This window comes from Patella vulgata, chromosome 3 (assembly GCF_932274485.2).
Source record: "Patella vulgata chromosome 3, xgPatVulg1.2, whole genome shotgun sequence".
Taxonomy (NCBI): domain Eukaryota; kingdom Metazoa; phylum Mollusca; class Gastropoda; family Patellidae; genus Patella; species Patella vulgata.
This window is the reverse complement of record NC_065881.2, coordinates 84,656,875-84,684,545: the sequence shown is the minus strand read 5'-3', so window position 1 is coordinate 84,684,545 and position 27,671 is coordinate 84,656,875. Positions and strand designations below refer to the sequence as shown.

The 27,671-nt window shown below is 37.0% G+C and overlaps 2 protein-coding genes across 2 annotated transcripts; one reads left to right on the top strand and one right to left on the bottom strand.

The window, feature by feature from the left end:
* Positions 1–899: 899 nt before the first annotated feature.
* LOC126816463 (adenosylhomocysteinase A) lies at positions 900–9,605 on the bottom strand. The gene is made up of 9 exons (XM_050543067.2): positions 9,449–9,605; positions 7,187–7,377; positions 6,613–6,741; positions 5,957–6,056; positions 5,145–5,257; positions 4,514–4,721; positions 2,834–3,039; positions 2,215–2,409; positions 900–1,562 (listed from the first exon to the last, which is right to left on the bottom strand). The coding sequence occupies exons 1-9, from the start codon at positions 9,474–9,476 to the stop codon at positions 1,431–1,433; spliced, it is 1,302 nt and encodes a 433-aa protein (XP_050399024.1). The 5' UTR covers positions 9,477–9,605; the 3' UTR covers positions 900–1,430.
* Positions 9,606–14,357: 4,752 nt separating this feature from the next.
* LOC126816469 (V-type proton ATPase subunit d 1) lies at positions 14,358–26,347 on the top strand. Its single transcript, XM_050543077.2, has 8 exons — positions 14,358–14,578; positions 15,829–16,000; positions 17,512–17,690; positions 19,027–19,106; positions 19,490–19,567; positions 20,287–20,463; positions 21,298–21,375; positions 22,454–26,347. The coding sequence occupies exons 1-8, from the start codon at positions 14,455–14,457 to the stop codon at positions 22,613–22,615; spliced, it is 1,050 nt and encodes a 349-aa protein (XP_050399034.1). The 5' UTR covers positions 14,358–14,454; the 3' UTR covers positions 22,616–26,347.
* The last annotated feature ends 1,324 nt before the right edge of the window (positions 26,348–27,671 follow it).

Below are 27,671 nucleotides of genomic sequence, written 5' to 3'. Positions count from 1 at the left end.
CCCCTGTAAGATCACAAAACCAATGTTGATTTCAATTGACAAATAATTCGTGTTTTCAATGTCGAAGATTTTTGATGATATTGAGTTAAGAGACTTAGTTACTTTAAACATCCTTGGTTTTGCTCAAACTTTTATCTTCTGGTTCTGACGGCGGAGGATTGGGAGGGAGGGGCCCCACAAAAGGAATAACCTAGGGTCTCTTCACCTAAAATCGGCACTGGATACCTTCTTCAACTGATAGTCTATATCATCCATCCATCCACACTCAATCCACAAAATATCGCAGGCTAGCGATGTCATCGAGAGTAGATTATTGTCTGGATAAGTTAATTAAAAATTTAGATAACATATAAGGCCTAAAGAAAGACCTGCAATAGGCAGATTTAGTTCTTGCATAATGTATGTTTAATATACAGAATACAATTCAAAGCTGTTGAGAGAGCGAGAGTGGGTTCAACCTTTGCTCAGACACAAACTAGGTCATTTCGGGACTTACAAATGGTTCAATTTCATTTTGATAAGTTGCCCGAGGGTAAGGATCTTTAGCAGTGGGAGGAAACTGGAGAAATCCCAAGGGGCTGGACAGGCAATCCTAATCCTTGTCACGTACAAGCAGAGGATATAAATATGTGGTGTACGGTTTAAAATCTGACTGGGGACACCTAGAATGTTCTGACCCGTGTCCTGGTTGTGGGGAATTCTCTTTGCAGACTCAATTTAGGGGGTTCAGACCCCGAATGGCATCCTGTGTTTCATTTTTCTCGATTGTCTGGGGTAGGACACTCGCCCAGAACTCCAGTTGTGTCTATTTTTCACCTTTGGCGTTGGCAAATTTTCACTGCAATGTGGAGTTGTAAAATTTCTGGACTAAAGAAATTCTCACAAAAAGTTTAGATATCTACATCTGTAAAAATTTATTACATGTGTACAATAAACAATGATTTACATCTACACTCCAATATACAGTATAACAAAAACAATTCATTAACAACTTGATCCAAGGGAAGCAACTCCAATATTGCCTCCCTTGGATTAGAGAAAAGGAAAATATGAAGTTGAGTATAAAGTATGTTATTGTCGACCAGGAGGAATTTAGATGGAGAATTTTTAATATGAGCCAGAAGAAATGTGAGAAAGAGAAAAAGTTAGGTTACTTTTCAGTTGATTTAGACCATTAGCCAGAACCATCAGACAAAGCTCTTTACATGTGGAGTCCCAAAACGATTTCTAAACTTCAAGAATACAAAACAAAAAATGTTGCTACTAATGGCTGTATGAAAGATTTGTCTGTCCAGTGAATACAGACATTTTCATTTCTCTACAAAAAGACCATGGTTGGCGCAACACAACTGATTTAAGGCGATTTTTTTTAATTTTTTTTTATGGATTTTATAAAATGTTTCAGAATGAAATGAGTGGGTTTTGGATGATTAATATCTGTAGAAGTCTGGTTTGTATGGTCCGTTTTGTGGAATTCCAAGATATGATGCTTGTTCTGCTGATAGTTTTGTTAGTTTGACACCCAGATGTTCCAAATGTTGGAAAGCAACTTCTTCATCAAGCTAAAAAAGAAAAAAGATGGATTAATATTTCTGACATTTATCTAAAAATACTGGGATAGCATCTTTAAACTTTACAAAGAGCAAAAAAATAGTGATTAACTCCTACTTCCTTTTAAATGAAAACGGGGGTTCAACGCCCTATTTTTCTGCACTGATGGGCTAAATGGGCTAATGAAGATGGGCATACACCATGCAATGTGCTATTAGGGAAATTTAGCCTTCACAGACGTGCTATGGCCTACGATTATTTCGATTTCCAACCCCCAGGGAATCTTTAACGTGTACACCATGGTATACATGCCCCCCCTCCCCCATGGGAGAGAAAAATCTATGAAGTTAGATTTTCTTCAAGATCTCATTGCATAGACAAATTTAACGTCCACTCGGCACAAACTAGGTCATTTCAGGACTAACATATGGTCCAATTTTTTCTCAATAATTCGCTTGCACATAGAGCTCTTTAGAAGTGGGAGAAAAAAAAAACTGAGGACGCAGAGAAAACCCATGAGGTTGGACAGGCAACCCTACTCCTTGTCACATACAACCTGGGAATTAAAACCACGCCACCCAACTCAATGACAGACCATATTATACATTTGGCCATCCAACCCCCGCCCACCAGAAGCCTGAAGATAGTTAAAGGTATACTCACAAGTTTAGGTAGAAGATGAACACCAACTTTGTATTGTCCGGCCTTTGTCCATAATTCAATCTGAGCTAAAACCTGATTAGAGAATGAGTTGCTCATCACGAAACTTGGATGACCGTGAGCACAACCTAGATTAACCAATCGACCTTCAGCTAACAAAATAATATGTCGGCCACTTTTTAATGTATATCGGTCAACCTGTAAATATAAAATTTATTAAGTGCCATTTATTACATTCAAGTCAGTACTATAAAACATTTTAGTTTATAGGCCTGAAAATGATTATAGTTATACAACACACGTTAACCATTCGGGCACCAAACCCTCCCTTTTGATAAAGATACAAAAAGGTGAAACTTTGTTTATCCCATCCCAGCAACTAAAAACCATAGGGGTCATGTTCCTGAAGCAATGACTGCAAGTTTACAACATATAGACGTAATCTGATAGGTTCCCCAGCGGGGTCAGTACCCAATCAAAATTAGTGCTGAAACATGCTGGTTATTCCGTGAAATGTACCGATTTAAGCCTTCTTTTGAAGATGCATGGGGGTTAACCCCGAGCAGTGAGAACCGGTCTAGCTGGGGGAAGGATGGGGGTCGGGTGGAGGATTGGATCTTACCTGTGGCTTAACTTGTTCTTTTTTCGTACAATTTTCATTCAGCCATTTGACATCGATCTCACAATCAAAATGACCGATATTGCAGACGATTGTATCCTCCAACATCTGTTCAAAATGTTTAGGTAAAAGAATACTGGCACAACCAGTTGCTGTGACGAAAATACGAGCCTCTTTCACGGCTTCGTCTATAGTGGTGACTTCATAACCTGTTAAATCGAGACAAGTACTAATATTAGTCACTCTGGAATTAATCATTTGAGAATAGAAAAGGAATGAGAAATCTGAAATGAATCATTTAAATCCAACATGGGCAATATCATTTTCGCTTAAAGCAGTGATTCTCAACCAGTGTGCTGCGAGATCTTCCTAAAGGTGTTTGATTAGGCTGACCTTAAAAATATCTTTGTTTCGCCTAACGCGACCGACTAACTAAAACCACCCCCGACTTAAATTATTTTATTGCACTTTTCCGCGATCTTTTCATTTTATTTTGTGTGTCAACCTGAAATATATCACGAGAGTTATTTCCCTTTACTATGGCTATGGTTTGATTCATTATTGAAACTGGTTGATCAAGACGAAAGCGTCATAGGTGTCGCTTCTCAACAAAATGGTTGCAGACGAAAGCACGTCCATTCCCACGAAATGATTCTGCCTCTATGTCTGTGGGGCGTCGTTTTAAACATGACGACGATATCTTCAATATCCGTTTTCGAGAAAAATAAAGGCACAACCCGCACGATCGTTAAAAACGTGTTGAGGGAGTTTCAAACGTGAGTTTGTCGCAATTTGTGTGCGAGTCGTGCATCAAGAAAAATCCTGATGTCATTGATTTGTTTGCCAATAAAAGAAGACGAATGTTTGCACCCGGAAAATTATCAAGCTGAAAAAAAACCCGACCTACCGACTCTTCTCCTCGATTGTGGGTCGGGTTTGGTGAAACAAAGATATTTTTAAGGTCAGCCTAAGCTGTGTTTTTCTTTATTTAGTTTGAGTCATTCTATGTGTCTATGACAAGTCTCTGTCTATGGTTGTATGCCGTCTGACTTACCATGTTTTTTATTTTGCAAAAGTTTGCCAGGTGTGCCACTTTTTTTTCATGTGTTCCAAGGTGTGCCGTTGACAAAAAAGGTTGAGAACCACTGGCTTAAAGCAACAAGTAATACCTCAGATTCATGACCTCGTGTCTGCGTCCACAAAAATTTGAAGATGATTCTGCGATGGTCACCCGTAATAAAGTGACTGGTCAAAATGTCTTACTCACTGAGCCACTGTGGAGCTCCATTGAGCAGACATAAGATCCAAGTCACACACTTTATGACCCCAACAGATACAAGGGGGAATATTCTGGTATTTATATTTAAGAAATGAAATGGGGTTTAACGTCCAACTGTTCTGCACCGAACTGGGCTTATGAAGACAGGCATACGCCTTACAGTGTACTACGAGGGAAATTTTACCAGGACAGCGGCACCACGGCCTACTCTTATATCGAATTCTAACTGTCGAGGGATCTTTTACGTGCATGTCAAGTGATATTTTACGTGCACACCACGTCGGAAAATCTGGATAAACTTTCTTGGCCAATGCCAACACCCGACCTCTTACCCACTTCACCACTGTGACCGCCTTATATTTAAGAGAAAGAACTCGTTAATTTAAAATCACGCAATCTTTTACCTTCCATAGCTGCCTGTAATGCGTTGATGGGATCTATTTCAGTAATCAGAACTCTAGCACCAAAAGCTCTCAGGGCTTGAGCACAACCTTTACCAACATCTCCATAACCAGCGACGACAGCAACTTTACCAGCTAACATAACATCAGTAGCCCTCTTGATACCATCAACCAGAGATTCACGACAACCGTACAAATTATCAAATTTACTCTGAAAAACATTGCACAAATTACTTTAACCTAAAGGTAGATTATGAACTTTCAGTTCAGATAAAACTGATTGTGTTACACGTTTAATTTCACTAGAATGGTGTATATACGATAATTATTAATTAGGTGTGATGAATAATACACTACGAGACAGTCAATGTCAACATTTTAGTTATTAGCGAATTTCACCGATTGTTGATTGGGCACTATCTGGTAAAATTATGTTGGTTCATTTTTCAGGGCCTGTCGACATATTTTTTGGGCTAAAATCATGCCCCTCCCCTCCCCCAAAGGAAAATCAGCCTGTATGTCTATGACCACCATCAATCGAAGTGGATGTGAAACGCTAATAGAAGAAATTTTAAGAGATTTTCTCTGTAAAGTGTGGCGATTCAGGTGTTGAAATAAGAACTGTTTAACCTACCTTTGTAACAGAATCGTTGACATTAAATGCTGGTACTTTTAGTTTACCATCTTTCATCATTTTATATAAATTATGTACACCGGTTGTAGTTTCTTCCGATAAACCCTTAATACCTAAAATAAACAGATAGACCCTTAATATCTAAAATAAACCAACAGATAAACCCTTAATACCTAAAAATAAACAGATAGACCCTTAAAAACAGATAAACCAACCCTTAATACCTAAAATAAACTAACAAATAAAAGTTTACTTTAATTAGTTAATTTGTGATTTTAAGAAACCACGGTGGCTCAATGAGTAAGATGCTGGCTCGCTAGCCTGGAGATCATGTGTTCGATATATGCATTGGCCGAGAAAGTTCAGTGGAGCAGGACGGAGGGCCTGACAAAAGACAGCTGCCTAGTCATTCGGATGGGATGAAAAACTGAGGTCCCGTGTACACATTGGCGTGCACGTAAAAGATCCCTTGACATTTGGAATTCGATATAAGAGTAGGCTGTAGTGCTGCTGTCTGGGTAAAATTACCCCCCATAGCACACTGTATGGCATATGCAGACGATCATATACATAAGCATCAGTTCACAAAAATTTCCGTCTCTTTTGATTTAGATTTCATTTCATACGTTGATTTATCTTAGTTAGAAATCATACACACTCTTTGCTGCAAGTGAAAATAATTTTACTTTCCTAGTGCATTCTATTTTTTCTGTTGCATTTTATATTTTTCCCATTGCATTCTATTTTGTTCGATAACAATCTGTCTACATTCAAACATTTGACTTCCGCTGATAAGTGAATTCAATAATTACCTGGCAAGAGATCGGCATATTTAGAATGAACCAAATTGGTCAAATCTCCTCCATCATCTAAAATCATGTTTAATGGTTGACCATCAGGGAAATAGATTGTCTGAAAGATAATTATAAACAGGATATTTAAAAAAAAGTGCAATATTCCAGACTAATATTAACTTCAGTCCACATAAAGACATAGGTTGTAAATGAAATGGTGTTTAACGTTCTACCATTCTGCTCCGAACTGGGCTAATGAAGACAGGGAATAGGTTGTAAGGCAGACTGATAGGTAAATGTTGACGACTTTCGATTGTAAGGCATACACACTCATCAACCAAGTCCCCCTTGTGTTGCATATTAATTCTTTGCAGGTAATGGAAGCATTTATAAGACTAATAACTGATCAATGCTAATGGTCCTTTATGTAATTATAAGAAATAATTACAATTTGATCGGCTTCTAGTTCTCTCATTGAAAACATTTAGAGATTCCTCGTCTCTAGAGCGTTCTCAAATTGTCAATGGGATCAAGGGCCATAGCGCTAGCGGAATTTATTGTAAATCATTGAAAGTCGTTAGGCTTTTTTGTCTTCTATACAGAAATAAGGGCCATAACTCTGGTAGCAATTATTGGAAAACAAAGACAAACTTTTCAATAATTTAAATACATACCTGTTCGATGCACCAGATGTACTCCTCATCTGTCTCGCCCTTCCAGGCGTAAACAGGAACACCTGTTTTCGCGATAGCAGAAGCAGCATTATCTTGTGTGGAAAAAATATTACAACTGGACCACTGAACCTAAAATATAAAACATAATATCTTTATTTCCTCGTCATTAGCCCGGTCGGTGCAGAAAAGGATATTAAAAATCGTTTCATTTCATTTCCATCTTTATGGAGTAAAAGATGCATCATAAGATTTAGATAAAGAGCTGGTTGTTCCCGTCATTAATTCGATTAAAATAACTTTATTCTGAGCAACCTTATGGGTGTTGGATGTAGTGTACTTGACAATCGAGGCCAAATCTCAATTATCCATTTTAGCCATCAGATTGTCAAGCGAGTTAATTATAGGCGGGTTATATGAATGGATGTCTAAATAATAGTTGATATAACATTTGAAGCCAAATGAAAAATGCATCTCTTCAGTGGGTCTATTTTCACCAGACTTCTAAATGTAATTATGACCAACATTACCAGCAAGGGTCGATTTTATATTTATTCTTAATTTAATGACAAATTACCTCTGCTCCTAATTCTGTTAGTGTTTCAATCAAAACTGCGGTTTGAACAGTCATGTGAAGACATCCAGCAATTCTGGCTCCTTTAAGAGGTTTATTAGGTCCATATGTCCTTCTCATGCTCATTAAACCAGGCATTTCATTTTCAGCAATCTCAATGGCTTTACGACCCCATTCAGCCAAAGTGATATCGGCTGAAAAAACAAATTATTTGTCAATTTTACAAATTTTAAAATATAGGATATGATAGGAATTAAAAGTTTAACTTCCACTCAATGTAAACTAGTTTCATAAATTGGTCTTGCGTGTAGAGATCTTTAACAGTGGGAGGAAACCGAAGGACCCGAAAAAAAAACATTAGGGGAACCCAAATCACGCCACTTGAATCAATGACAGACCATGTGATTTGGCGCGCATGCATTAACCCACCTTATCCCCATCGAGAGAAATGGGGTTTAACTTTCACGACACAAACTAGGTCATTTTGGGACTAACATATGGTTCAATTTTATTTCAATAATTCGCTTGCTCATTGGGGTCTTTAGCAGTGGGAGGAAAATGGAGAACCCAGAGAAAACCCATGAGATTGAACAGGTGACTCCACTCCTTGTCACGTAAAACCGGGGAATAAAAAAGTTATTATTGTAATTAGATTTTAAGGTAAGTTTTAAGGCCTTGACAGAGATCTAGAACTACAAGTCCAATAGGTAGATCTTTTAATGGGAAAAGTACATTAACCCTTATTATCATCTGAACTGATTATACATATTGTATAATACTACTACTGATAGTAAGACTGGTTTCAACAGCCTAACTTTAGTTAAAACAAGATTCTTTATCAGGATATCAATAAATAAAATGAAATGAAATGAAATGGGGTTTAACGTCCTACTGTTCTGCTCCTAAACTGAGCTAATGAAGACGGGCATACGCCATGCAGTGTGCTATGAGGGAAATTTTGCCCGGGCAGTGGCGCTACGGCCTACTCTTATAACGACTTTCCAACTGCCAAGGGATCTTTTACATGCACTCCAATGTGTATACGGGAACTCAGATTTTTGTAGTGCAAAGCCTTTACTGAAAACTTAGTTAATCACAATCTGTTTAAAATACAGATCTATATTTCGTTTCGTTTTTTTATACTTTCGATGGCCTCTACTACATAAAGATCTGACCAGTTGTAGTGGAAGGATGCATCAGAGGTCATACGAGCGGCTTTTAACCCTATGTTGTCAAACATTTGATTAACCAATCGGCATTTATGTTTCTAGTGGGTTACCCACAGTTCCGTGCACCTTTCGCCAAAACTCGCCGGATAAGAATGTTTCATTGGCTAATCCCTTACATCATCCAGAACATGGGTTATATCAAAACTCTTCCAGATCCTAGTGTAGTAAAGACAAATAAAAAGAAATTTTGAACTATAAAAACAAAACGAAATAGGATCTGTGTTTTAATCCGATTGAGTGCTATATATCATCTCCCCAAACCCATCCGAATTTCTATTAATACTTATTTGTGGTGTATATAAAGTTTTGTTAAAAACCATATACGCTTCAGTGGCTTTATCAGTGAGCCAAAGTTGAAATGAGAAACTAGTTCTGAAATTTGTAAATTACCACCATCTATTGCAATCTCATTAAACATTCTGGACAGAAGACAAGGACAGTAATATAAATTAACGTGATTTTAATTCATACACATTCACTTTTATCTTAATTGTATTCATAGATCCTATCCCCCCATTTACAACTGGCAAGGTGGTCTGCATATACTCGGGACTGTTTTGAACTCATGTTACAAGTCGTGAGAGGGTATGCTACATAACACCAACAAGGGGAGAGACATCAGGGGTTGGTGGAGGGGTCTGTCAAAGGTTTAGGTCATCTTGACATTTAATTAAAAATTGTAGTAAGTTTGTGCACATACATGTAGCTTGTGATCGGGAAATCAGTTTGATTGCTCTAAAAGTTCAAACTCAAAATTCATTGGATCACTGGTTAAAATAAATAAGTTGTCATCGAATCTTGTGTTGACTAGTGCAAGAACACATCTCAAATATCCATTGACGTATTTGAAATCGACGATGTCAAAACTCATCGAACAATTTTCAAAAGTTAGGATAGAGAACGGCTTTGTTAGTCTGACACGCATCATCGAGACAATCTTTATCAAATTTATACTGCATTCATTCCCTTGCGTATTTATTTCAGGAGCTAAGCATAGATATTATTCTCACTGTCAAGCTAGTAAAATCTGACATACCGACTTTATATGCTGGTTTAGAAGACATTCTGTGAGTATGTAGTAACGATCAGTTGTGCTGTCCAACCACGTGTATCGTTTATTTCTGAGAGACAGAACTTCGGTTGATCGGCTCTATTTATACGTTTTTGGTGACCTACTTTTCACGTAATCACGTGACTTTTAGATCCGTCTTATTCATTGGTTTAAACGTGAAACGTCAAAAATATTACAGTAAACACTCTAAATGTTGATAATGAATGACCATGAGCCGAAATAGGAGCGGCAAAACCAAATACGTAAAATCTTCCTACAAACAAGGTCAAGGATTCAAATAGCCTCGCGAAAAATGTCACTGCTTATTTCCACGATGGAAGGGTATTGCATTATATAATTAAAATTGTAGGCATACATAAATTAGGCTCACTATATAGGCATACTATTGTTTTACGGAAGCTATAATTAAAATGGATAGTAATGATAATTTTTCTATGCCGTGCTATAATTCGTTTATCTATAAGTTACAGAACTTCACAATTTTTTTTTTTCCTTTTTAGATTAACGAATGTTTAGATAGATAAAAAAAAAAACCCAAGCAGATAAAAGAAGATATCGATAAGTGCATGTACGTCGTGTAGGTAAACAACGGTGAAATGATGTTCTTGATTTATTCCCTGCGAGTCGACGACCACTGTCAAGATTGTTCGCATTATTCTTGTTACGTCTCTTTTTTGTAAATCATTTTTTTTTTCATTTTTAGTGAAACCTGTACCATAACAGGCCCGGGACTGTACAGCGCACTTGATTTGATATTTGTTTACTTTTTGCTATTGCAATGTCTATTATCTGTCTTGTCCGCAGGTATATCTTGTAGATTTTTGTTTTGCGTGTAGTGTGGTCCTCCTGCACTTACTATAAAAAAGAAGCTAATTCTCTAACTCAATATTTTCCATTATATTCGAAATTAGAAACACGAATAAGAATTCAATATTGATCAATTTCAATCAATATTGATGTTGTTATCCAATATTTAAGACACAATTAACATTCTATAATCAGTACACGAGCCCTGTACCAATGGTTTCGGGTGCCATTTTGTAATGAACAAATAAAAACATATCCTACAACGTGGAAGTAATTAGTAAAGGTTGATTCACAAACGACAAAATAAGCATTTAAAAACGTGTAGATTGCACTAAGCAGGCGTAAACGATCGACTGTCGTTTAATTTGAACTTTTCACATATTTCACCGAACATCATTAATTCAAAATTTGAATATAAATCACTTTACATACATTCATATGACTTTAATATGTGCTTTAAGAACCATTTTTGTTTATTTCAAGGCTCTAAAAAATAGACCATATACGCTCTTTAATTTGGTAGTTTTATGTCAGAAATGGAACTTTCTCGGTCACCAAAGGGTTCGGTCCCAAAATTTGCTGGTTAGTGAGCCAGCGCTGTACTCTTTGAGCCAAAACGTCATACTGTAAAAAGTAAGAAGGAAAATATACACAAATTAACAGTTATCAGTTTTTATCCAAAGCAAAGCGTGCTATTCAAATTCCATAATATACGGCGCTCCCATGGAAAAATCAAGTGATGTTGACCTGCATTTATTGAGGTCCCGCGTATACGTTGACGTGCACGTAAAACAACCATTAACACAAGCTGTCCGGGCATAATTGTCCCCAAAACACATTGTATAGCGTATGCCAGTCTTCATTAGTGCAGATCACTAGGACGCTAAACTTCATTCATTCATTCATTCAATCATAGGCATAGGGGACCACCGAATCTGGGTGAGGGGAGCACCCTATGTTTGCATTCATTATCTTAATATAGCATCTAACTCCTGTAAATGTAAATCCCCTTGGGGGCAAATATCATCAAGTATAGTTAACTTATCATGAAGATGTTCACGTATTATTTTGTTCCTTGGGGTGCGGCGGTATATTGGGATTTGGTGTTTGGTTGTTCAACGGTACAAGATTTTATTTATATGAAGCATATAATCCTACCTGACACAGGTACAAATCCCCTCTTTTTAAATCAAAGCGACAGCAGATTGCTTTTTCCGACATTTTAAATTTACGTCTGTAACACATAAAGACGGGGCCTCGTGTGCAATAGCCAATCAAATTACTAAGAGTTGCGCAATAGTAATACGCCGTAATTATGAACGTCCGAATCAATTTTGATAAAAACAACGCTTGATTTACTTTATTGTCAATATTTGCAGATAAATGAATGTTGTTTCAGTAGATTGGACTGCTCATGTGTAATAAGTACTAATAGTATAAAATTAACTTATTTTTAAGATGGTACATGCATTAATAAAGAAATTGAGTTTGCCATTTGGAACTAAAGGCATCCAATCGTAGCTAAAAACAAGCACATCAGTATATCTCAGCGTTTTTAGTTACGTTCTCGTAGCTATGCATTTCCATGCAGTGTGCTATGAAGGAAATGTTGCCCGGACAGCGGTACTACAGTCTACGCTTATATCGAATTCCAACTGCCAACGGTTCTTTTACGTGCAAGCCAATGTGGACTCTTGACCTCGGTTTTTCGTACCATCCGAATAATTATACGTTGTCCCTTGCACCACTGACAAAGGTCAACAGCGGGATCGAACAAATGACCCCCAGGTTAACGAAGCATCGTGGCTGACTGATATATACGTTATACTGTATTGAATATTGCATGCATATATTGCACAGAATGTCTACCGTGCAAATATTGATATACATTATACACCAGTCAATACTATACGTGATCGTCTAGAACACCAGTAAAAGATAACTGTGCAATTATTGATATATACCAGTCAAAACTATCGACAATAATAAACGTTATAGTCTAGAACTATTAACAGAAAGCGAGAACTGTGTAATTATTGATATACACCAGTCAATACTATCGACAATAATAACTTTAAACACGTGGCCTTGGGTATATATCCCTGAATGATATATGCATTACTGATTCAACTGACGCTCTGGTACGCTTTTAAATTTGTATTATTTCATGTCTTTGCAACCAATTAAATTGTCACATGTGAAACTGAGTTATCACCTGCCAAGGACTACGAACAATAAGCAAGGCTTTTATTCTAACGATGGACACTGAAGCCTATAAACACTGGAGCCTATACAAAAGTGACCCAGGAGAGAGCCTAGGAGAGAGCATATATAATTAAAAGATTAAATTCCCCCCCACTCCACCCCTCGATTATTTTTATGCACACTCTCCTACAATCATGCCAGATTGCTGATAAATTTCTCTAAAACGCTGTTTGAATGTTTATTTTCGGCTGCTTAAGATTTTTTATTTTTTTTTTATTGTATCGAAACATCCATTGAGGGCAGCATAGAATATAAACATGCTCAAAAATTTATAACAATACTAGCAGGATACCCGGCTTCGCTCGGGGATCATAACTCCGAAACTGGAAGTGGTAGACTAACGCCACCTGGCCTATGTTACTCCCCGGTCCGAGCTACCCCTATATCTCAAATTTCAGACTCGGGACAGACCTGGTGTAGCCGCCAACCCCGAACAGACAGACTTCGCTCGGGGGTCAGACCTAGTGTAGCCGCCAACCCCGAACAGACCGGCTTCGCTCGGGGGTCATAACTCCGAAACCGGAAGTGGTAGACTAACGCCACCTGGCCTATGTTACTCCCCGGTCCGAGCTACCCCTATATCTCAAATTTCAGACTCGGGACAGACCTGGTGTAGCCGCCAACCCCGAACAGACAGACTTCGCTCGGGGGTCATAATTCCGAAACAGGAAGTGGTAGACTAACGCCACCTAGCCTATGTTACTCCCCGGTCCGTGCTACCCCTATACCCCAAATTTCGGACTCGGGTCAGACCTAGTATAGCCGCCAACCCCGAACAGACCGGCTTCGCTCGGGTTGTCATAACTCCGAAACCGGAAGTGCTAGACTAACGCCACCTGGCCTATGTTACTCCCCGGTCCGAGCTACCCCTACACCCCAAATTTCAGACTCGGGGCAGATGTAGCCGCCAACCCCGAACAGACAAACTTCGCTCGGGGGGGGGGGGGTCATAACTCCGAAACCAGAAGTGGTAGACTAACGCCACCTGGCCTATGTTACTCCTCGGTCCGAGCTACCCCTATACTCCAAATTTCAGACACGGGGCAGACCTAGTATAGCCGCCAACCCCGGAAAAGACTGGCTTCGCTCGAGGGGTCATAACTCCGAAACCGGAAGTGGTAGACTAACGCCACCTGGCCTATGTTACTCCCCGGTCCGAGCTACCCCTATACCCCAAATTTCAGACTCGGGGCAGACCTAGTGTAGCCGCCAACCCCGAACAGACAGACAGACAGACAGACCAACGACAGTCACAAATATATATATAGATGACAAATAATATATATATTTACAAATTTTAATCTAGCTTACACATTTACTAACAGGACAAACTGTATGTATAAATTTACCTCAAACAGGTTTGATAATGGCACAGCATTCAAAACAATTATGATGCATGGGTATAAATATTTTAAATACAAATAACGAGAAGACTTAGTATAGGTATTTACATGGACATATGATATAGTAATGCTATAATAATGATATGAATCAAGTAATAAAATATGGAATGAACTATATTAATTCATGGAAATCTAGATAGTAATTTTGATAATGTAGCTCTACACATTTTATGTTCTTAGATTCATTGCATGGAATACAAACGCACTAACTGATTTTGCAACTGTTTTGGGTGCGTTAAATAGATTTTCTAGGGAATAGAGTAGATAATTATCTGTAAATGTGATATGTGGACAGTACGCAACTCTTCATTAATGCTGATGATCCAACTTTTAAGAGGTTTACAGTAGCCTCCGCATTATCCCCCCTTCCATAATGTTGACTTTATATTGCCGCTAGGTGGCCTATGATTTGTAATCATGTGATCGATCACTTGCCGACTTCGGATCCGTCATTAGCATAGAGGTTACCTTGATTCATCTAATAATTTTGGCAAAATGATGCCCGAAATGAGTTTCAACATTGACCATGGATATTTGGAGGGGTTGGTCCGTGGATTTAAGTGTGGAATTCTCAAGCAAACTGACTACTTGAACCTCGTACAGTGTGAAACTCTGGAAGGTAAACCCAAGATTTTCATCATTTTGGATGACGTTTCAGTCATTGCTTATTACATATATTCATTCAATTTATGATAATAATTTTAAGATTTTGTTTCTGAATTCATCTTGATGATCTTTTGTAAAATCATAGATAACAGTTATGTATTATTTTTGGACAATAATATGTTATTTTTATTTTAATTTGTGTATTCCATATGTTCATGTTGAAGTAGAAATTATTTGTAGAGAAATGTCAACTCAAGTCAAGTCAAGATTCTATTATTATTATTATTATTTATTGTAATGTTTTCTCTAAAACATAAATTTTTGAATATAAACAGTATTTATTGTGAATATTCCGTAATTCCAATAAGCATATTAGTGATAAATTCAGTCATTATGCAAGAAATTGATTTTATACCATAACATTACAATACAGTATAATACACGACTAGCCATTGCTTCAATTGGTTATTCAGCCATTGAGGTCAATATCTTAACAACCAAGATATTCTGCATAAGTGTTAAAATGAATTCATTTTACTGATTTTATCTCAGTATATTAGTTTCTTAAAGATTATATTTAATAAACAATTATATCAGGCATAGAAATGTCTGAGACGTCTCCTTATTTCGCCCACAATTCATACACAATTCATACACTGATTCTCACCACTTGTTACATGTACACTGTACGGTACTTCAAAAGCGTAATCATTTTATTGCTTACTCGGGGCCCTCTCTATATGGTACATGGCCTTTAATGACTCCACACAAATAACGGTTTGGGCTTTGTCTGACGACTTTTCAGAAACGATCTGATGACTTTTCAGACTCAGTCTGACGACTTTTCGGACTCAGTCTGACGACTTTTCGGGCTCAGTCTGATGACTTTTTGGGATCAGTCCGATGAACTTTTGGACTCGTGCACATTAGATCACAAGGTCTGTCATTGAGTCAAGTGGTGTGGTTTCGATTCCCCGCTTGTGTGTGACAAGGAGTTGGGTTGCCTGTCCAATCCAATGGGTTTTCTCCCTATGCATGGAGTTGAACCATGTTAGTCTCGAAAGGACCAACATCTGTGGGGAATGGACGTTAAACTCTCTCTCTCTCTGTCTGAATTCTCATATGGTGGGTGGGTGAGTGTGGGAAAGTAAAATTTTAAACCCATTTCTTTGCAAGGATGTTAAATGCAGCATTTATTTATATTTAAAGTTTATCAACTTGTGCATTGTCACGGCTTTGAATGTTTTTCTTAATATATTTCAGATTTGAAACTTCATTTACAGAGTACAGATTATGGAAGTTTTTTGGCGAATGAACCAAGTCCTCTATCTGTATCAGTCATTGATGATAAGATGAGAGAAAAATTAGTTGTAGAATTCCAGCATCTTCGAAACCACTGTCTTGAACCACTTGCAACATTCCTCGACTACATAACGTAAGATATTCTTCTGTATTTAAATGAGGTGGATTGGGTGCACCTTAGATCATAAAGTTTGTTATTGAGTGGCATGGTTTTCGATTCCCTGCTTGACAAGGAGTAGGATCGCCTGCCCAACCTCGAGGGCTCTCTCTGGGTCCTCAGCTTTCCTCCACTTGTAAAGACCAATACGCACAAGGGAATTATTGAATTGAAATAAAACCTTATGTTAGTCCCAAAATCACAGAGTTTGTGTCGATTGATAATTGGGCATTAAAGCATATTTCTCTCTATTTGGTATTTAATTAAATTATGCGTCATTATTCTTCACAGACATCAATTGGCGTAGTTTTATAAACAGGATAGATTCTTGCTATAATAGTTAAAAAATAGATAATGAAAACAGAATATGCTTAAAATTTCAGTCAAATTGCTTCACTCTGAACGGAAATATTAGCGATTCAATTTTAGGCTAGTAGGCTAACCTCGATCGTCATTACTACCGTTGGTACGATAATAAACAAAGTCTCGATTATCCATTTTTATGTTAAATCACCCATCACAAAACGTATCCAAATCCACTAAATATCGCATGCTAACTATGACATCGAGAGTTGATTATGGTCCTGATAATTTGATGTCTAATTAATAGTTTATATAACATTTAAGGCCTAAAGAAAGACTTGCAATAGGATCACTGCGATTACCCATGATTAAAACCTGGCCCCTGAGTTCACAAAGCATTCTCAGACTTAAGTTAAGAATTTACTCAACTTTCAATCACTGTTTATGAAAAATATGTTTGATCCAGAAATACAAAACTTTGCACATAGTTTCTTATTAATGTATTTGATACATTAAAACAACAAAAGTTTTATAAAGGGCTATATTTTAGTTAAAATAAGGCGAACAATTTTGAGTAAATTCTTAATTTAAGTCTGAGAATGCTTTGTGAAATCCGGACCAGGATTTCAATCGTAGCGCGAATGGTGATTGTGGGATCCTAGCATAACAATAAGACATGTCTACTCCAACAAAAATAAGTGATATGTTTCTCAAGACATACGTGTTGAACCTTTAAACATCCAAAAAATTAAATAAATAATTTGTTTAGTCATGAGGTTTCCTGGTACTTATTCAACTTCCTGTTTGACAATCAGTTTACATGTCGGCCACACCAATTTGTTCAACCAGATTTTATATTTGAAGAAAAGTAGGATGTTAAACACCTTTTCTAGCCATGTTTACGTAAGATTATATATTTTGTTACTGAAGATTTTATATTTTGTTACGGATGAGTTTATATTTTGTTACTGATGGTGTCATATTTGATTACTGATGATGTTATATTTTGTTACTGGTGGTGATGATTTTATATTTTGGTACTGATTATGTTATATTTTGGTACTGATTATGTTATATTTTGTTACTGATGAGTTTATATTTTGTTACTGATGATGTTATATTTTGTTACTGATGATGTTATATTGTATATTTTGTTACTGATGATGTTATATTTTATATTTCAGATATAGTTATATGATTGATAATATCATTCTTCTAATCACTGGTACACTTCATCAGCGTCCAATCAATGAGCTTATCTCAAAATGTCATCCATTGGGAAGTTTTGAACAGATGGAAGCCATCCATATTGCTTCCACGCCAGCCGAGCTGTATAATGCTGTACTTGTCGACACACCATTAGGTAAAGGAAATTAGAAGTTGTTATAGTCATCAATATCGGCAAGTCTGGAAATTATCCTCGCTATTCCCAGTGGCATGGGGGGTTGGATGGCCGAATGGTTAGCACGCGCGCGCTGTATCATACGGTCTGTCATTGAGTCAACTGGCGGGGTTTCGATTCCCCGGTTGTACGTGACAAGGAGTAGGGTTGCCTGTCCAACCTCGTGGGTTTTCTCCGAGTACTCCAGTTTCCTCCCACTGCTAAAGACCCCTACGCGCAAGGGAATGATGTAAATAAAATTAAACCATATGTTAGTCCCAAAATGACCTAGTTTGTGTCGAGTGGACATTAAACCCCATTTCTCTCTCTCCGTTGTACTCCACTAACCCCTTGGTCTATTCGTGGGGTTTTCATGAATTCAGATTATCTCCCCTTGATGTTTGAATAAGCCTAGGGGTTAGTGGAACAATGCCACTGGGGATGATGATGATGATGGGAAATAGGGCACTTGTCACAAACATTTTCGGATACAGATTTTATCCGAAACATATCTCTGTAAAAATTTTGATGATTTTAAGTGCAAATTCAGTTTTGTCTGGGAGCCGCGTTGGCTCAATGGCTACAGTGCTAGCTTACTAACCAGGAAGTTTGGGTTTCCCCTGGTCTTTTCTTAGGAACGCCTCTCAGTTTTTCAGACTTGTTTTCCTCATAATGGCATGTAAAAGAGTCTATTTGATTGGATAACATGAAAAACACCAAATTCCTGTGAACAACTCAAAGTGTATGTTAAAGATCCCTTGATCGTTGGAATTCAGTTGTTGTTTGAGCAAAATTCCCTTCATTCAGTGGCTCCCGATATATTCGGACCTAAAATAAAACATCGGTAATAAGTATATTTTATGCATTTTTATAGATTTTTTCGAAAAATGGACTTTTTGAAAAGTTTTCTGGTTCAGATTCTAAATACCTTTTCAAATGCCAGATTCCGTGGAAAATCATCACTCCTAATTTATAATTTATAACCTCATCACTGAAACTAATTTTAAAACAAACATATTCAACCATTTGTTTTTATCTTGGTCGGGAATTGGGTGGCTGAGTGATCAAGCATGTGAGGGGTTGGGTGGCTAAAATATTCAACCAATTGTATTTATCTGGGTGGGGGTTGAGGGGTTGGGGTGGCTGAGTGATCAAGCATGTGAGGGGTTGGGTGGCTAAAATATTCAACCAATTGTTTTTATCTGGGTGGGGGTTGAGGGGTTGGGGTGGCTTAGTGATAAAGAATGTGGGACTGGGTGGCCAAAATATTCAACCATTTGTTTTTATCTGGGTGTTAAATTAATTGTTTTTATTTCAGCTCCATACTTCATTGATTGTATATCTGAACAAGATTTGGATGAAATGAATATAGAAATCATTAGAAACACATTGTACAAGGTAAGTCAGGAATAAAAACACAGTAAGGAGGGGATAACTCTATCTTCATGTCCCTGAAGCAATATTATCTCCCCTTAGACGACTAATAAATAATTTTTTTTTATTTTTTTTATTAAACTTTGAGATAGTCTTGATGTTTGATTGAATTTTGGTACACTGCTGTATGTAGCAGAGTTACATATCAGGTTCCTGTTTCATGAGATTCCAATGACATACCATATAATAGAACGTGCACATGTCAAACCATTTAGTCACCAATAGGATGATAGACACCAACTTTTGTGTCATCGTTTGTTATTTAGTTTAAATAAGAAAGATCACCTGTACTATAAATATTCTTTATGTGTTGACAATAAATATATATATTTTGATTTGTATTGCAGGCATATCTGGAAGATTTTTTTAATTTCTGTAAGAACCTAGGAGGGGCCACAGCTGAAGTTATGTGTGAAGCCCTCGCTGTAAGTTTGGCTTATTTAGAACTATATTCTTTCACAGAGTTTAACCCCTTAACTGTGTAATTAATTTGACGTTAACTACCCCCTATTGCATAATTAATTTGGGCCTATTTTTTCCTGAATACAAGTCTTAAACCATAATAAAACTACCAGTAAATAGAGTTGTCTCCCTTCAATTAGATTTCCTCGACCAGGCTTAATATAACGTCTTCTACATGGTAAGATTGTGTTCGAAGGATAGGTTGGGGAAAATACCTCCAGGGCGTTATATTACGTCCTACACACGGTGAGTGGCAGTTGTCCAGGACGTTATATAACGTCCTACGCAGTTAAGGGTTAATAGTTAAAGTAGTGTTTTTTACACTGAGTTTTGTAGTTCCTGTACGACACAGCCTCAAACTCCTCAAAGGGGAACAGTAGTTACAATCTAAGTAATAAGAACGAGAGAGAAATGGGATTTAACTAGGTCATTTTGGAACTAACATATGTTTCATATTTTATTTCAATAATTCGCATGTGCATAGGGGTCTCTAGCAGTGGCAGGAAACATGAAAAAATCCACAAGGTTGGAAAGGCAACCCTACTCCTTGTCACATACAAGCCGGGAATCAAAACCACGCCACTTGACTCAATGACTGACCTTATGATAAAGACTTGGCCAAAAAATGTGTTTTATTATTCTGACCTCTAATTTCGATTATTTTTTTGTTTGCGTAATTCAGTTTGAAGCGGACAGAAGAGCTTTTATAATCACCATCAACTCTTTTGGAACGGAGTTAAGTAAAGAAGATCGTGAGAAATTATATCCATGTTGTGGTAATCTTTATCCTGATGGTTTATCAAAATTAGCTCAAGCTGAAGATTACGATCAAGTTCGACAAGTTGCCGAATATTACGCCGTAAGTAGAATTTATATCTCCATTTTAATATCTAGTCATAAAACCTGTAGCTAAGTGTAAAGTTTTCATTGCATTGGTTGGAGGGGAGAGGAGACTAATGTTTAGTGGTTTGCGTTTCCAAACGGAGGGGTGAGAGTGGTCCATGTGATCTAAAGTGAACTTGGGTTGGGTGTCTGAGTGATCAGGCATGTGTGGGGCTGTGTTATCTAACACGTTGGTGGGTTGGGTGTCCAAGTGGGGTTGGGTGGCTGAGTGATCTAACATGTCGCGATTGGGTGGCTGTGTGATCTAACATGTCTGGGGTTGGGTGGCTGTGTGATCTAACATGTCTGGGGTTGGGTGGCTGTGTGATCTAACATGTCAGTGGTTGGGTGGCTGTGTGATCTAACATGTGGGGGGGGGGGAGTGAGTGATCTAACTTGTCAGAGGTTGGTGATCTAACATCTGGGGGGTTGGGTGACTGAGTGATCTAACATTTGAGGAGGGGGGGGGCTGTGTGATCTAACATGTGGGGGGGGGGGAGTGAGTGATCTAACTTGTCAGAGGTTGGGTGGCTGTGTGATCTATCATATCAGGGGTTGGGTGGCTTAGTGATCTAACTTGTCGGAGGTTGGGTGGCCGAGTGGTTGGGATTGCATTATCAAAATTACAGTATTAGTGGTGGGAATAATTAAGTGATCCAACTTGTGGAAGTTTGAGTGACTAAGTGATCTTTACGTGTATGCCAAATTGCACACATGAACTCGGTTTTCCGTCCTCTACTAATTACTAGACCCTCTTCCTGGCACCAAACACTCAATAATTAATATTTGCTATTTTCTGTTATTATTTTAGTCGTATAAAGAATTGTTTGAAGGAGCTGGAACAAATCCTGGGGATAAAACACTGGAAGATAAATTCTTTGAACATGAGGTAATGATTAAATCATTCTTGTTTTCATAATATCTGGAATAAAATGAATTCCTATTTTGCTAAGTTTTGTTAATCAGCTAAAATTGGCTCTTATTCAATAAAACACATGTACTCTGTCAACCATATTTATTTCACACTAACCCGGACTCCTTCAGTGAAGAGTTCCACTTCCGGTATAAACAAAGTGAAAGTAAAGTGATAAAGGTAAAATGAAAGTATAATTATAAAAAGGTGAAATAAAGAACATTAACAAGTTTCAGTCGGGTTTGACAGATTTTCCACAGTTTCCTTTATCTATGTAGGGGTGGGGTGGATGGCAGATTGGTTAGCCTGTGCACGCTGCATCATAAGATCTGTCATTGAGTCAACTGGCGTGGTTTTGATTCCCCATTGTACGTAACAGTGATTAGGCTCATCTGTCCAACCTTGTGGGAGAGGCTATGCCTGTTCCCCAATCCCATTCAAACAACTTGAATAAAAATATTGTTTAAAAAAAACCAAAACCTTGTGGGTTTTCTCAGGGTTCTCTGGTTTCCTCCTGTCCAACCTTGTTATTAGTTAAACCCTCCCTCTCTCTCTCTCTCTCTCTCTCTCTCTCTCTGTGTTTCTCTCAGTGGACCTTAAACAACGATTCAGTGTTTCTGCATGCGTGACTTCGAAGGTTGCATGCGGATATTGAGCGCTTGATGTACAAGTTGATAAACATTATGAAGAGTTAGACGTACAACACTTTCTGAGATAAAAATCACGGAAAAAGACCCGGGCAGTGGATAATCCAAGAATTTAATTAGGCTTCGATATTTGTAATAAATAGTCAGCGATAAAGGCAACATCGTCTTGTGTATGCAATGAATTCTCCTCCAACATCGCACCCGTTGTGTCACGTGACACAAACATGACTTCTTTTGATCAATCTTTTATAGCCGGTATTCCCTGACAATTGCAATGTTTTGTGAAGGATTTGAAGCAAAATTATGATAAATTAATTAGTTTGAATATATTTTTAGTCCAAAAATATCATCAAATCACCCAGTTTGTACCCTTGGAATGTATCTTTAATTTGAAATTGTAATTTCAGGTGAAATTAATGAAACATTCCTTCATGCATCAGTTTCAATTCGGAGTATTTTATTCTTACGTAAAGTTGAAGGAACAGGAATGTCGTAATATCATTTGGATTGGAGAATGTGTAGCGCAGAGACATCGAGCCAAAATAGATAGTTATATTCCTATATTTTAGATATATATGTAGAACTGTGATAGAATCCAGGGCTCTTTTTGCCGTGGGAAGATTTACCCAATACTGATTAAATACTACCCAAAACTAACTAAATACTACCCAATACCACTGAATACTACCTAATAGCAATACCACCAAGTACCACCCAATACTATTAAGTTAGTTTTTCACAATATTGAGCTAGTATGTGGTACTATTAGGTGGTAGTTAGTTAGTATTGGGTGGTATTTGGTAGTATTGGGTAAATTGTTTCGCCCCTCTTTTTGTGCCATTTTTGCCAGTATTTTTATATGCAGATGTTATTGAAAATGTCTGGTTTAAAATTTGCCTGTCTGTCAATTTGTAGTCCATTGGGTAAATTAGTCTTCATGTAACTGTCAGAGACAAAATACATCAGTTTCCTTCCACTGAATAATACCCCTGCATGCAAGTCATGTTAGTCACAGGGTTGGATGGCCGAATGGTTAGCGCATGCGTTTTGCAATCATAAGGTCTGTCATTGAGTCAACTGGCGTGCTTCGATTCCCTGGTTGTACGTGACATGGTGTGGCATCCCTCCGCTTGTACATGGGTTTTCTCCGGGTCCTCGGGGGAGGTTTCCTGCTATTGCTAAAGACCCCTACGCACAAGCAAATTATTGAATGAAATTGAACCATATGTTAGTCCAGTCCCGAAATGACCTAACCTGTTTCGAGTGGACGTTAAACCCCATTTCTCTCTCATATGTGAGTCCCAAAACTATCCAGTTACCTCATTTCTCTCTATCCCACTTAACATGTACGACTGGTAAATAAGAGCCCTTGATTGTATAAATTACACTGTCGTTGATCAAAATATGTTTTATATGTAATTCTTGTCTGTATATAAGATATATAGTTGTTATTATTAACTTTATACAAAAACAAAAAAACAATTTAATTCCAAGTCCAGAAATGTCCGAGAACTACTGAACTGACTGATATATGACATTTTTTAACTTTGTGTCGGACATAAAACAAACACAGATGAAAGATAAATCTGTCCTGAACAAAATCAGGCACTTATGGATTGTGTCTGGCAACGCCTGAAATTATGTCAGACATTGTTGGTGACAGGTGCAAGTGGGATTGTGCATGGATTTCTGCCTGACAATGCCTGTTACTACTTGTTCTTTATTTCCAGACTTACAAGTATTATAATATTTCCTATTCTATATTTTGCAATCTGATTAAAACACAGATCCAATTTCGTTTCGATTTTTATAATTCAAAATTTCGTTTTACTTGTCTTTACTACACTAGGATCTGGAAGAGTTGTTATCATTGACATGTTCTGGATGATGTGAGGGATTAGCCAATGAAACAGTCTGTTACAGTGAGTTATTGGTCAGATCTTCATGTAGTAGAGGCCATCGAAAGTATAAAAAAAACCCACGAAATATAGATCAGTAATTTAATCAGATTCTCTATTTTGTTAAGTTCCTGACTCTAAACTCCATTCCTAATTTTGTTCATTTTATCTTATGCTATTTGATGTGGATTTTTTAAAATAACAGATTTTGTTAATCTTTAAATCTTGTCGCAATATACTTATGTCTTGTCTCGTCTTGACAAAAAAAAAATTACCCAGAAATACCAGAATTTGTTTGTCATCATATTATACACCACCTTGAAGACAGTTTAGGGTTAGGAATATTCTCATAGACTAATCCTCGAGCAGCAAAGCACACTTTTTGACGGAGTACAGAAATAAATATAGATGGCTAGGATTTTGGTTTTAATGTACAGATTCTTTGTGTCGTGGTTAAATCGTAGTATTTTATTGGAAACATTAAGAAGCGTTTTTTTTTTTATCTCATCGAAGGCTGTGAAACATGATTGTATATATTACAACATTTACGTAACATATTATAATCCCTGTATAGAATTTTGTATTAATTTTTTTGTTTTAAGGGCCGCATTTGGTGGACTACGCGAAACCGTTATGAAAGATGTATTTCCATGATAGTTTCGACAGTTGAAAAAAATATCTTTCCAGCAATTTCTTCAAATTTTAATGTAGCTGCCATTGCATACAGGAATTAAACCACTTTTTGGACTAATTTTTCGTTTAGAGAATCTACTTTCACCATTTTAAATGCGGCCCTATTCACTACAGCACATACATACATAGACAGAAATCCACACGATGTTGTTTTGTTTTTGTTTTTCTAAATATCCTAATTTGTTTTAGTATTTCACAAGAAATGTTTTCTGGATGTTTGGGTAAATTATTTATAACACCACAAAGTAATTATGTTATCTATATATTAAATAGTTTTTTATCTTTGAATTTTAAAGATATTTAATTTATATTAATAGAAAGTATATGTAAATTTATGTATAATAAGAGGGAGGATGATGGAATGGCTATCTTTCCTAATGTTTATAGTAGGAGGATAATAGAACAGCCAAGTAATTGATAATCTCCATATATAGATATAGACCTTTCAGTATGTGCTATGCTTTAACTATCTAGTTATAATATCTAGTCACGCCTATAAAGCCTGGGATTTCTTGATATTAGAACAGTGTAACCATGGCGATTTATAAATATAGATATATATATGATCATTATAGCCTAGCTGATTAGCTAAAGTCCTAATTAAAATAAATAACTTGTTGTGAAATTAAGGATTCTGAAATGCGCTGTTAAATTCATTTTATAGACCTATGGTCTAGCCACTGACATTATCTTGTTAAATTAAAGCAACCCTTGGGTAATGTGCAAAATAGGGAATATTAGGGACTTCTGCTCCATATTTTTTCCTTGGGTAAAATGATATAGGTGGTGGGTGTTTGTACAGAGAAAGAGGGAATATGAATGATGAAAAGTAGGTGTGGGAGATGTGTGGTAGTTGAAAGGACAAATTTGAGACTGTTTCCCTTTAACAGAATATTTTCTGCATTAAAAAGGACATTGGATTCCCCTGAGAGTTTGCAGGCATAAATCGTATGTAACCATTTCTCATATATCCGTCTGTCAAACCTCTGCATCTGCCCCATACTAAACTTAGGCTGCCTGTTAGCTCCGCTTGAGGACAGACACTAAACTAGTTGACCGACATTTTAAGTCCTAAATCGACGATTTTAGTCGAAATCATTAAGTAAACTTCGGGAATTTTTAGAAGTATTTATTCTGCTTCCATTTAATGGAATTCAATAGGTTTATTTAGTCTTTGTGTGTGTGCCAGGTGTGAAACGGAGTAGAAGCGCAGTAGAAAACACTATACTTATTTTTGGATATGGCGGCCATTTAGGACAGATATATTCTCGAAGTATGTAGATGGATCTCTGTGTGCAGAATGCATCAGCCCCAGACCCAGGGCCCTTATTCACGAAAACTTAAACTAAGTTACAACCAAAATTTTAAGAAATACTGCAACTTCATTGGATATATGCAAATTGATTTTACTGGTCAGCCAATCGAATTGCAGTATTTCTTAAAATTTCGATTGTATCTTAGTTTAAGTTTTCGTGAATAACGGCCCTGGTCTTTTAGCAGTCACTATCCTAATTTTAATAATGAATGTGCCCTAATATAATCTGTTTTGTGTTTGGTGTAAGATTTGTTTGGATTAAAGCTCAATGTATGATTATGAATATCTAGATCTGTTATATGATATACTGTATGTTTGTATATTCGGTTAAATTGGATCAACTATAATGTATGTATATAATGAAAATCAATAAAATATAATGAAAGCAGTTTAAATTCACTCTTTCTGACCTGGTTTCCCCTTGTCTAGCCCTTCGGATGGGATGGAAAACCACGGTCCTGAGTACACATTGGCATGCACGTAAAAGATCCCCTAGCAGTTGGAATTTTATATAGGTGTATTTAAGAGAGAGAATTGAGGTTTAATGTCCACTCGACATAACCTAGGTTTTTTCAGGACTTAATTTGTATTTCAATATGAGTAGGCCGTAGTGCCGCTGTCCGGGCAATATTTCCCTCCTGGTGTATGTCCGTCTTCATTAGCTCAATCGGAGCAGAATAGTAGGTTAAACTTCATTTCCTTTAAATTAGCTCAATATCATCGACATTGCAAATACAACTTATTGGTTAATTTAAATTAACATTGATGTTGTTATCTTGCCGTGAAAAGATGTGCGTGCTGTATCATAAGGTCTGTTATTGTGTCAGCTGGCGTGTTTCGATTCCTCGGTTGTACGTGACAAGGAGTAGGGTCGCCTGTCCAACCTAAAGGGTTTTCTCCGGTTTCCTCCCACTGCTAAAGACCCCTACGCACAAGGGAATTATTGAAATAAAATTACACCATATGTTAGTCCTTAAATGACCTAGTTTGTGTCGAGTGGACTTGAAACCCCAATCTCAAAAACAAAAGGCCGAATCAGGTGAGAAAAGTAATATGGTTCCTTCTGAAGAACGGCCCACAAATCCTCCCCCCCCCACTCTTTCTCAAATGACCTAGTTGAGCAGAGGTTAAATTTAAACCTATTCCCTCTTCCCCTTTCATCAACTATTCTAATTGTCTAGGAGTCTTCTATAAAATGAAATAACTATTTAAAAATATCACCTTTTATTAAATTCAAGTATTCAAGTATTAGATTAAGTATAACAAAATGTAAATATTGGCTACAGATTCACATGTCTTATTCAATAAAACTTAAACATACATTATGCAAGAGCTAAATCTGCCAATTGCAGGTATTTCTTTTTGGCATTAGATGTTATATAAATTATTAATTAGACATTTATTAACTTTTCCAGACCATAATCAACTCTCGGATGGCAGAGATTTAAATCGACTGAAATGCAATCACAATTTAATGATTTAATTTAAAAATGGAGAAGCGAGGCAGATAATAAACAATCTATTTCAAAACTTCAAACAGTAATAAAATCGCTCAATATATCAATTTTGAATCACTATTTTGGAACTATTCTAACAAGAATGGCCAGCATTTTATCTAAATCTTACATAATGTATCTTTAAAATTTTCTATATTTCACACCAAGTTGTGTATAGTATAGCCTAGTGTTACCAAAAAAATTGTGAACAGATTCTATAATT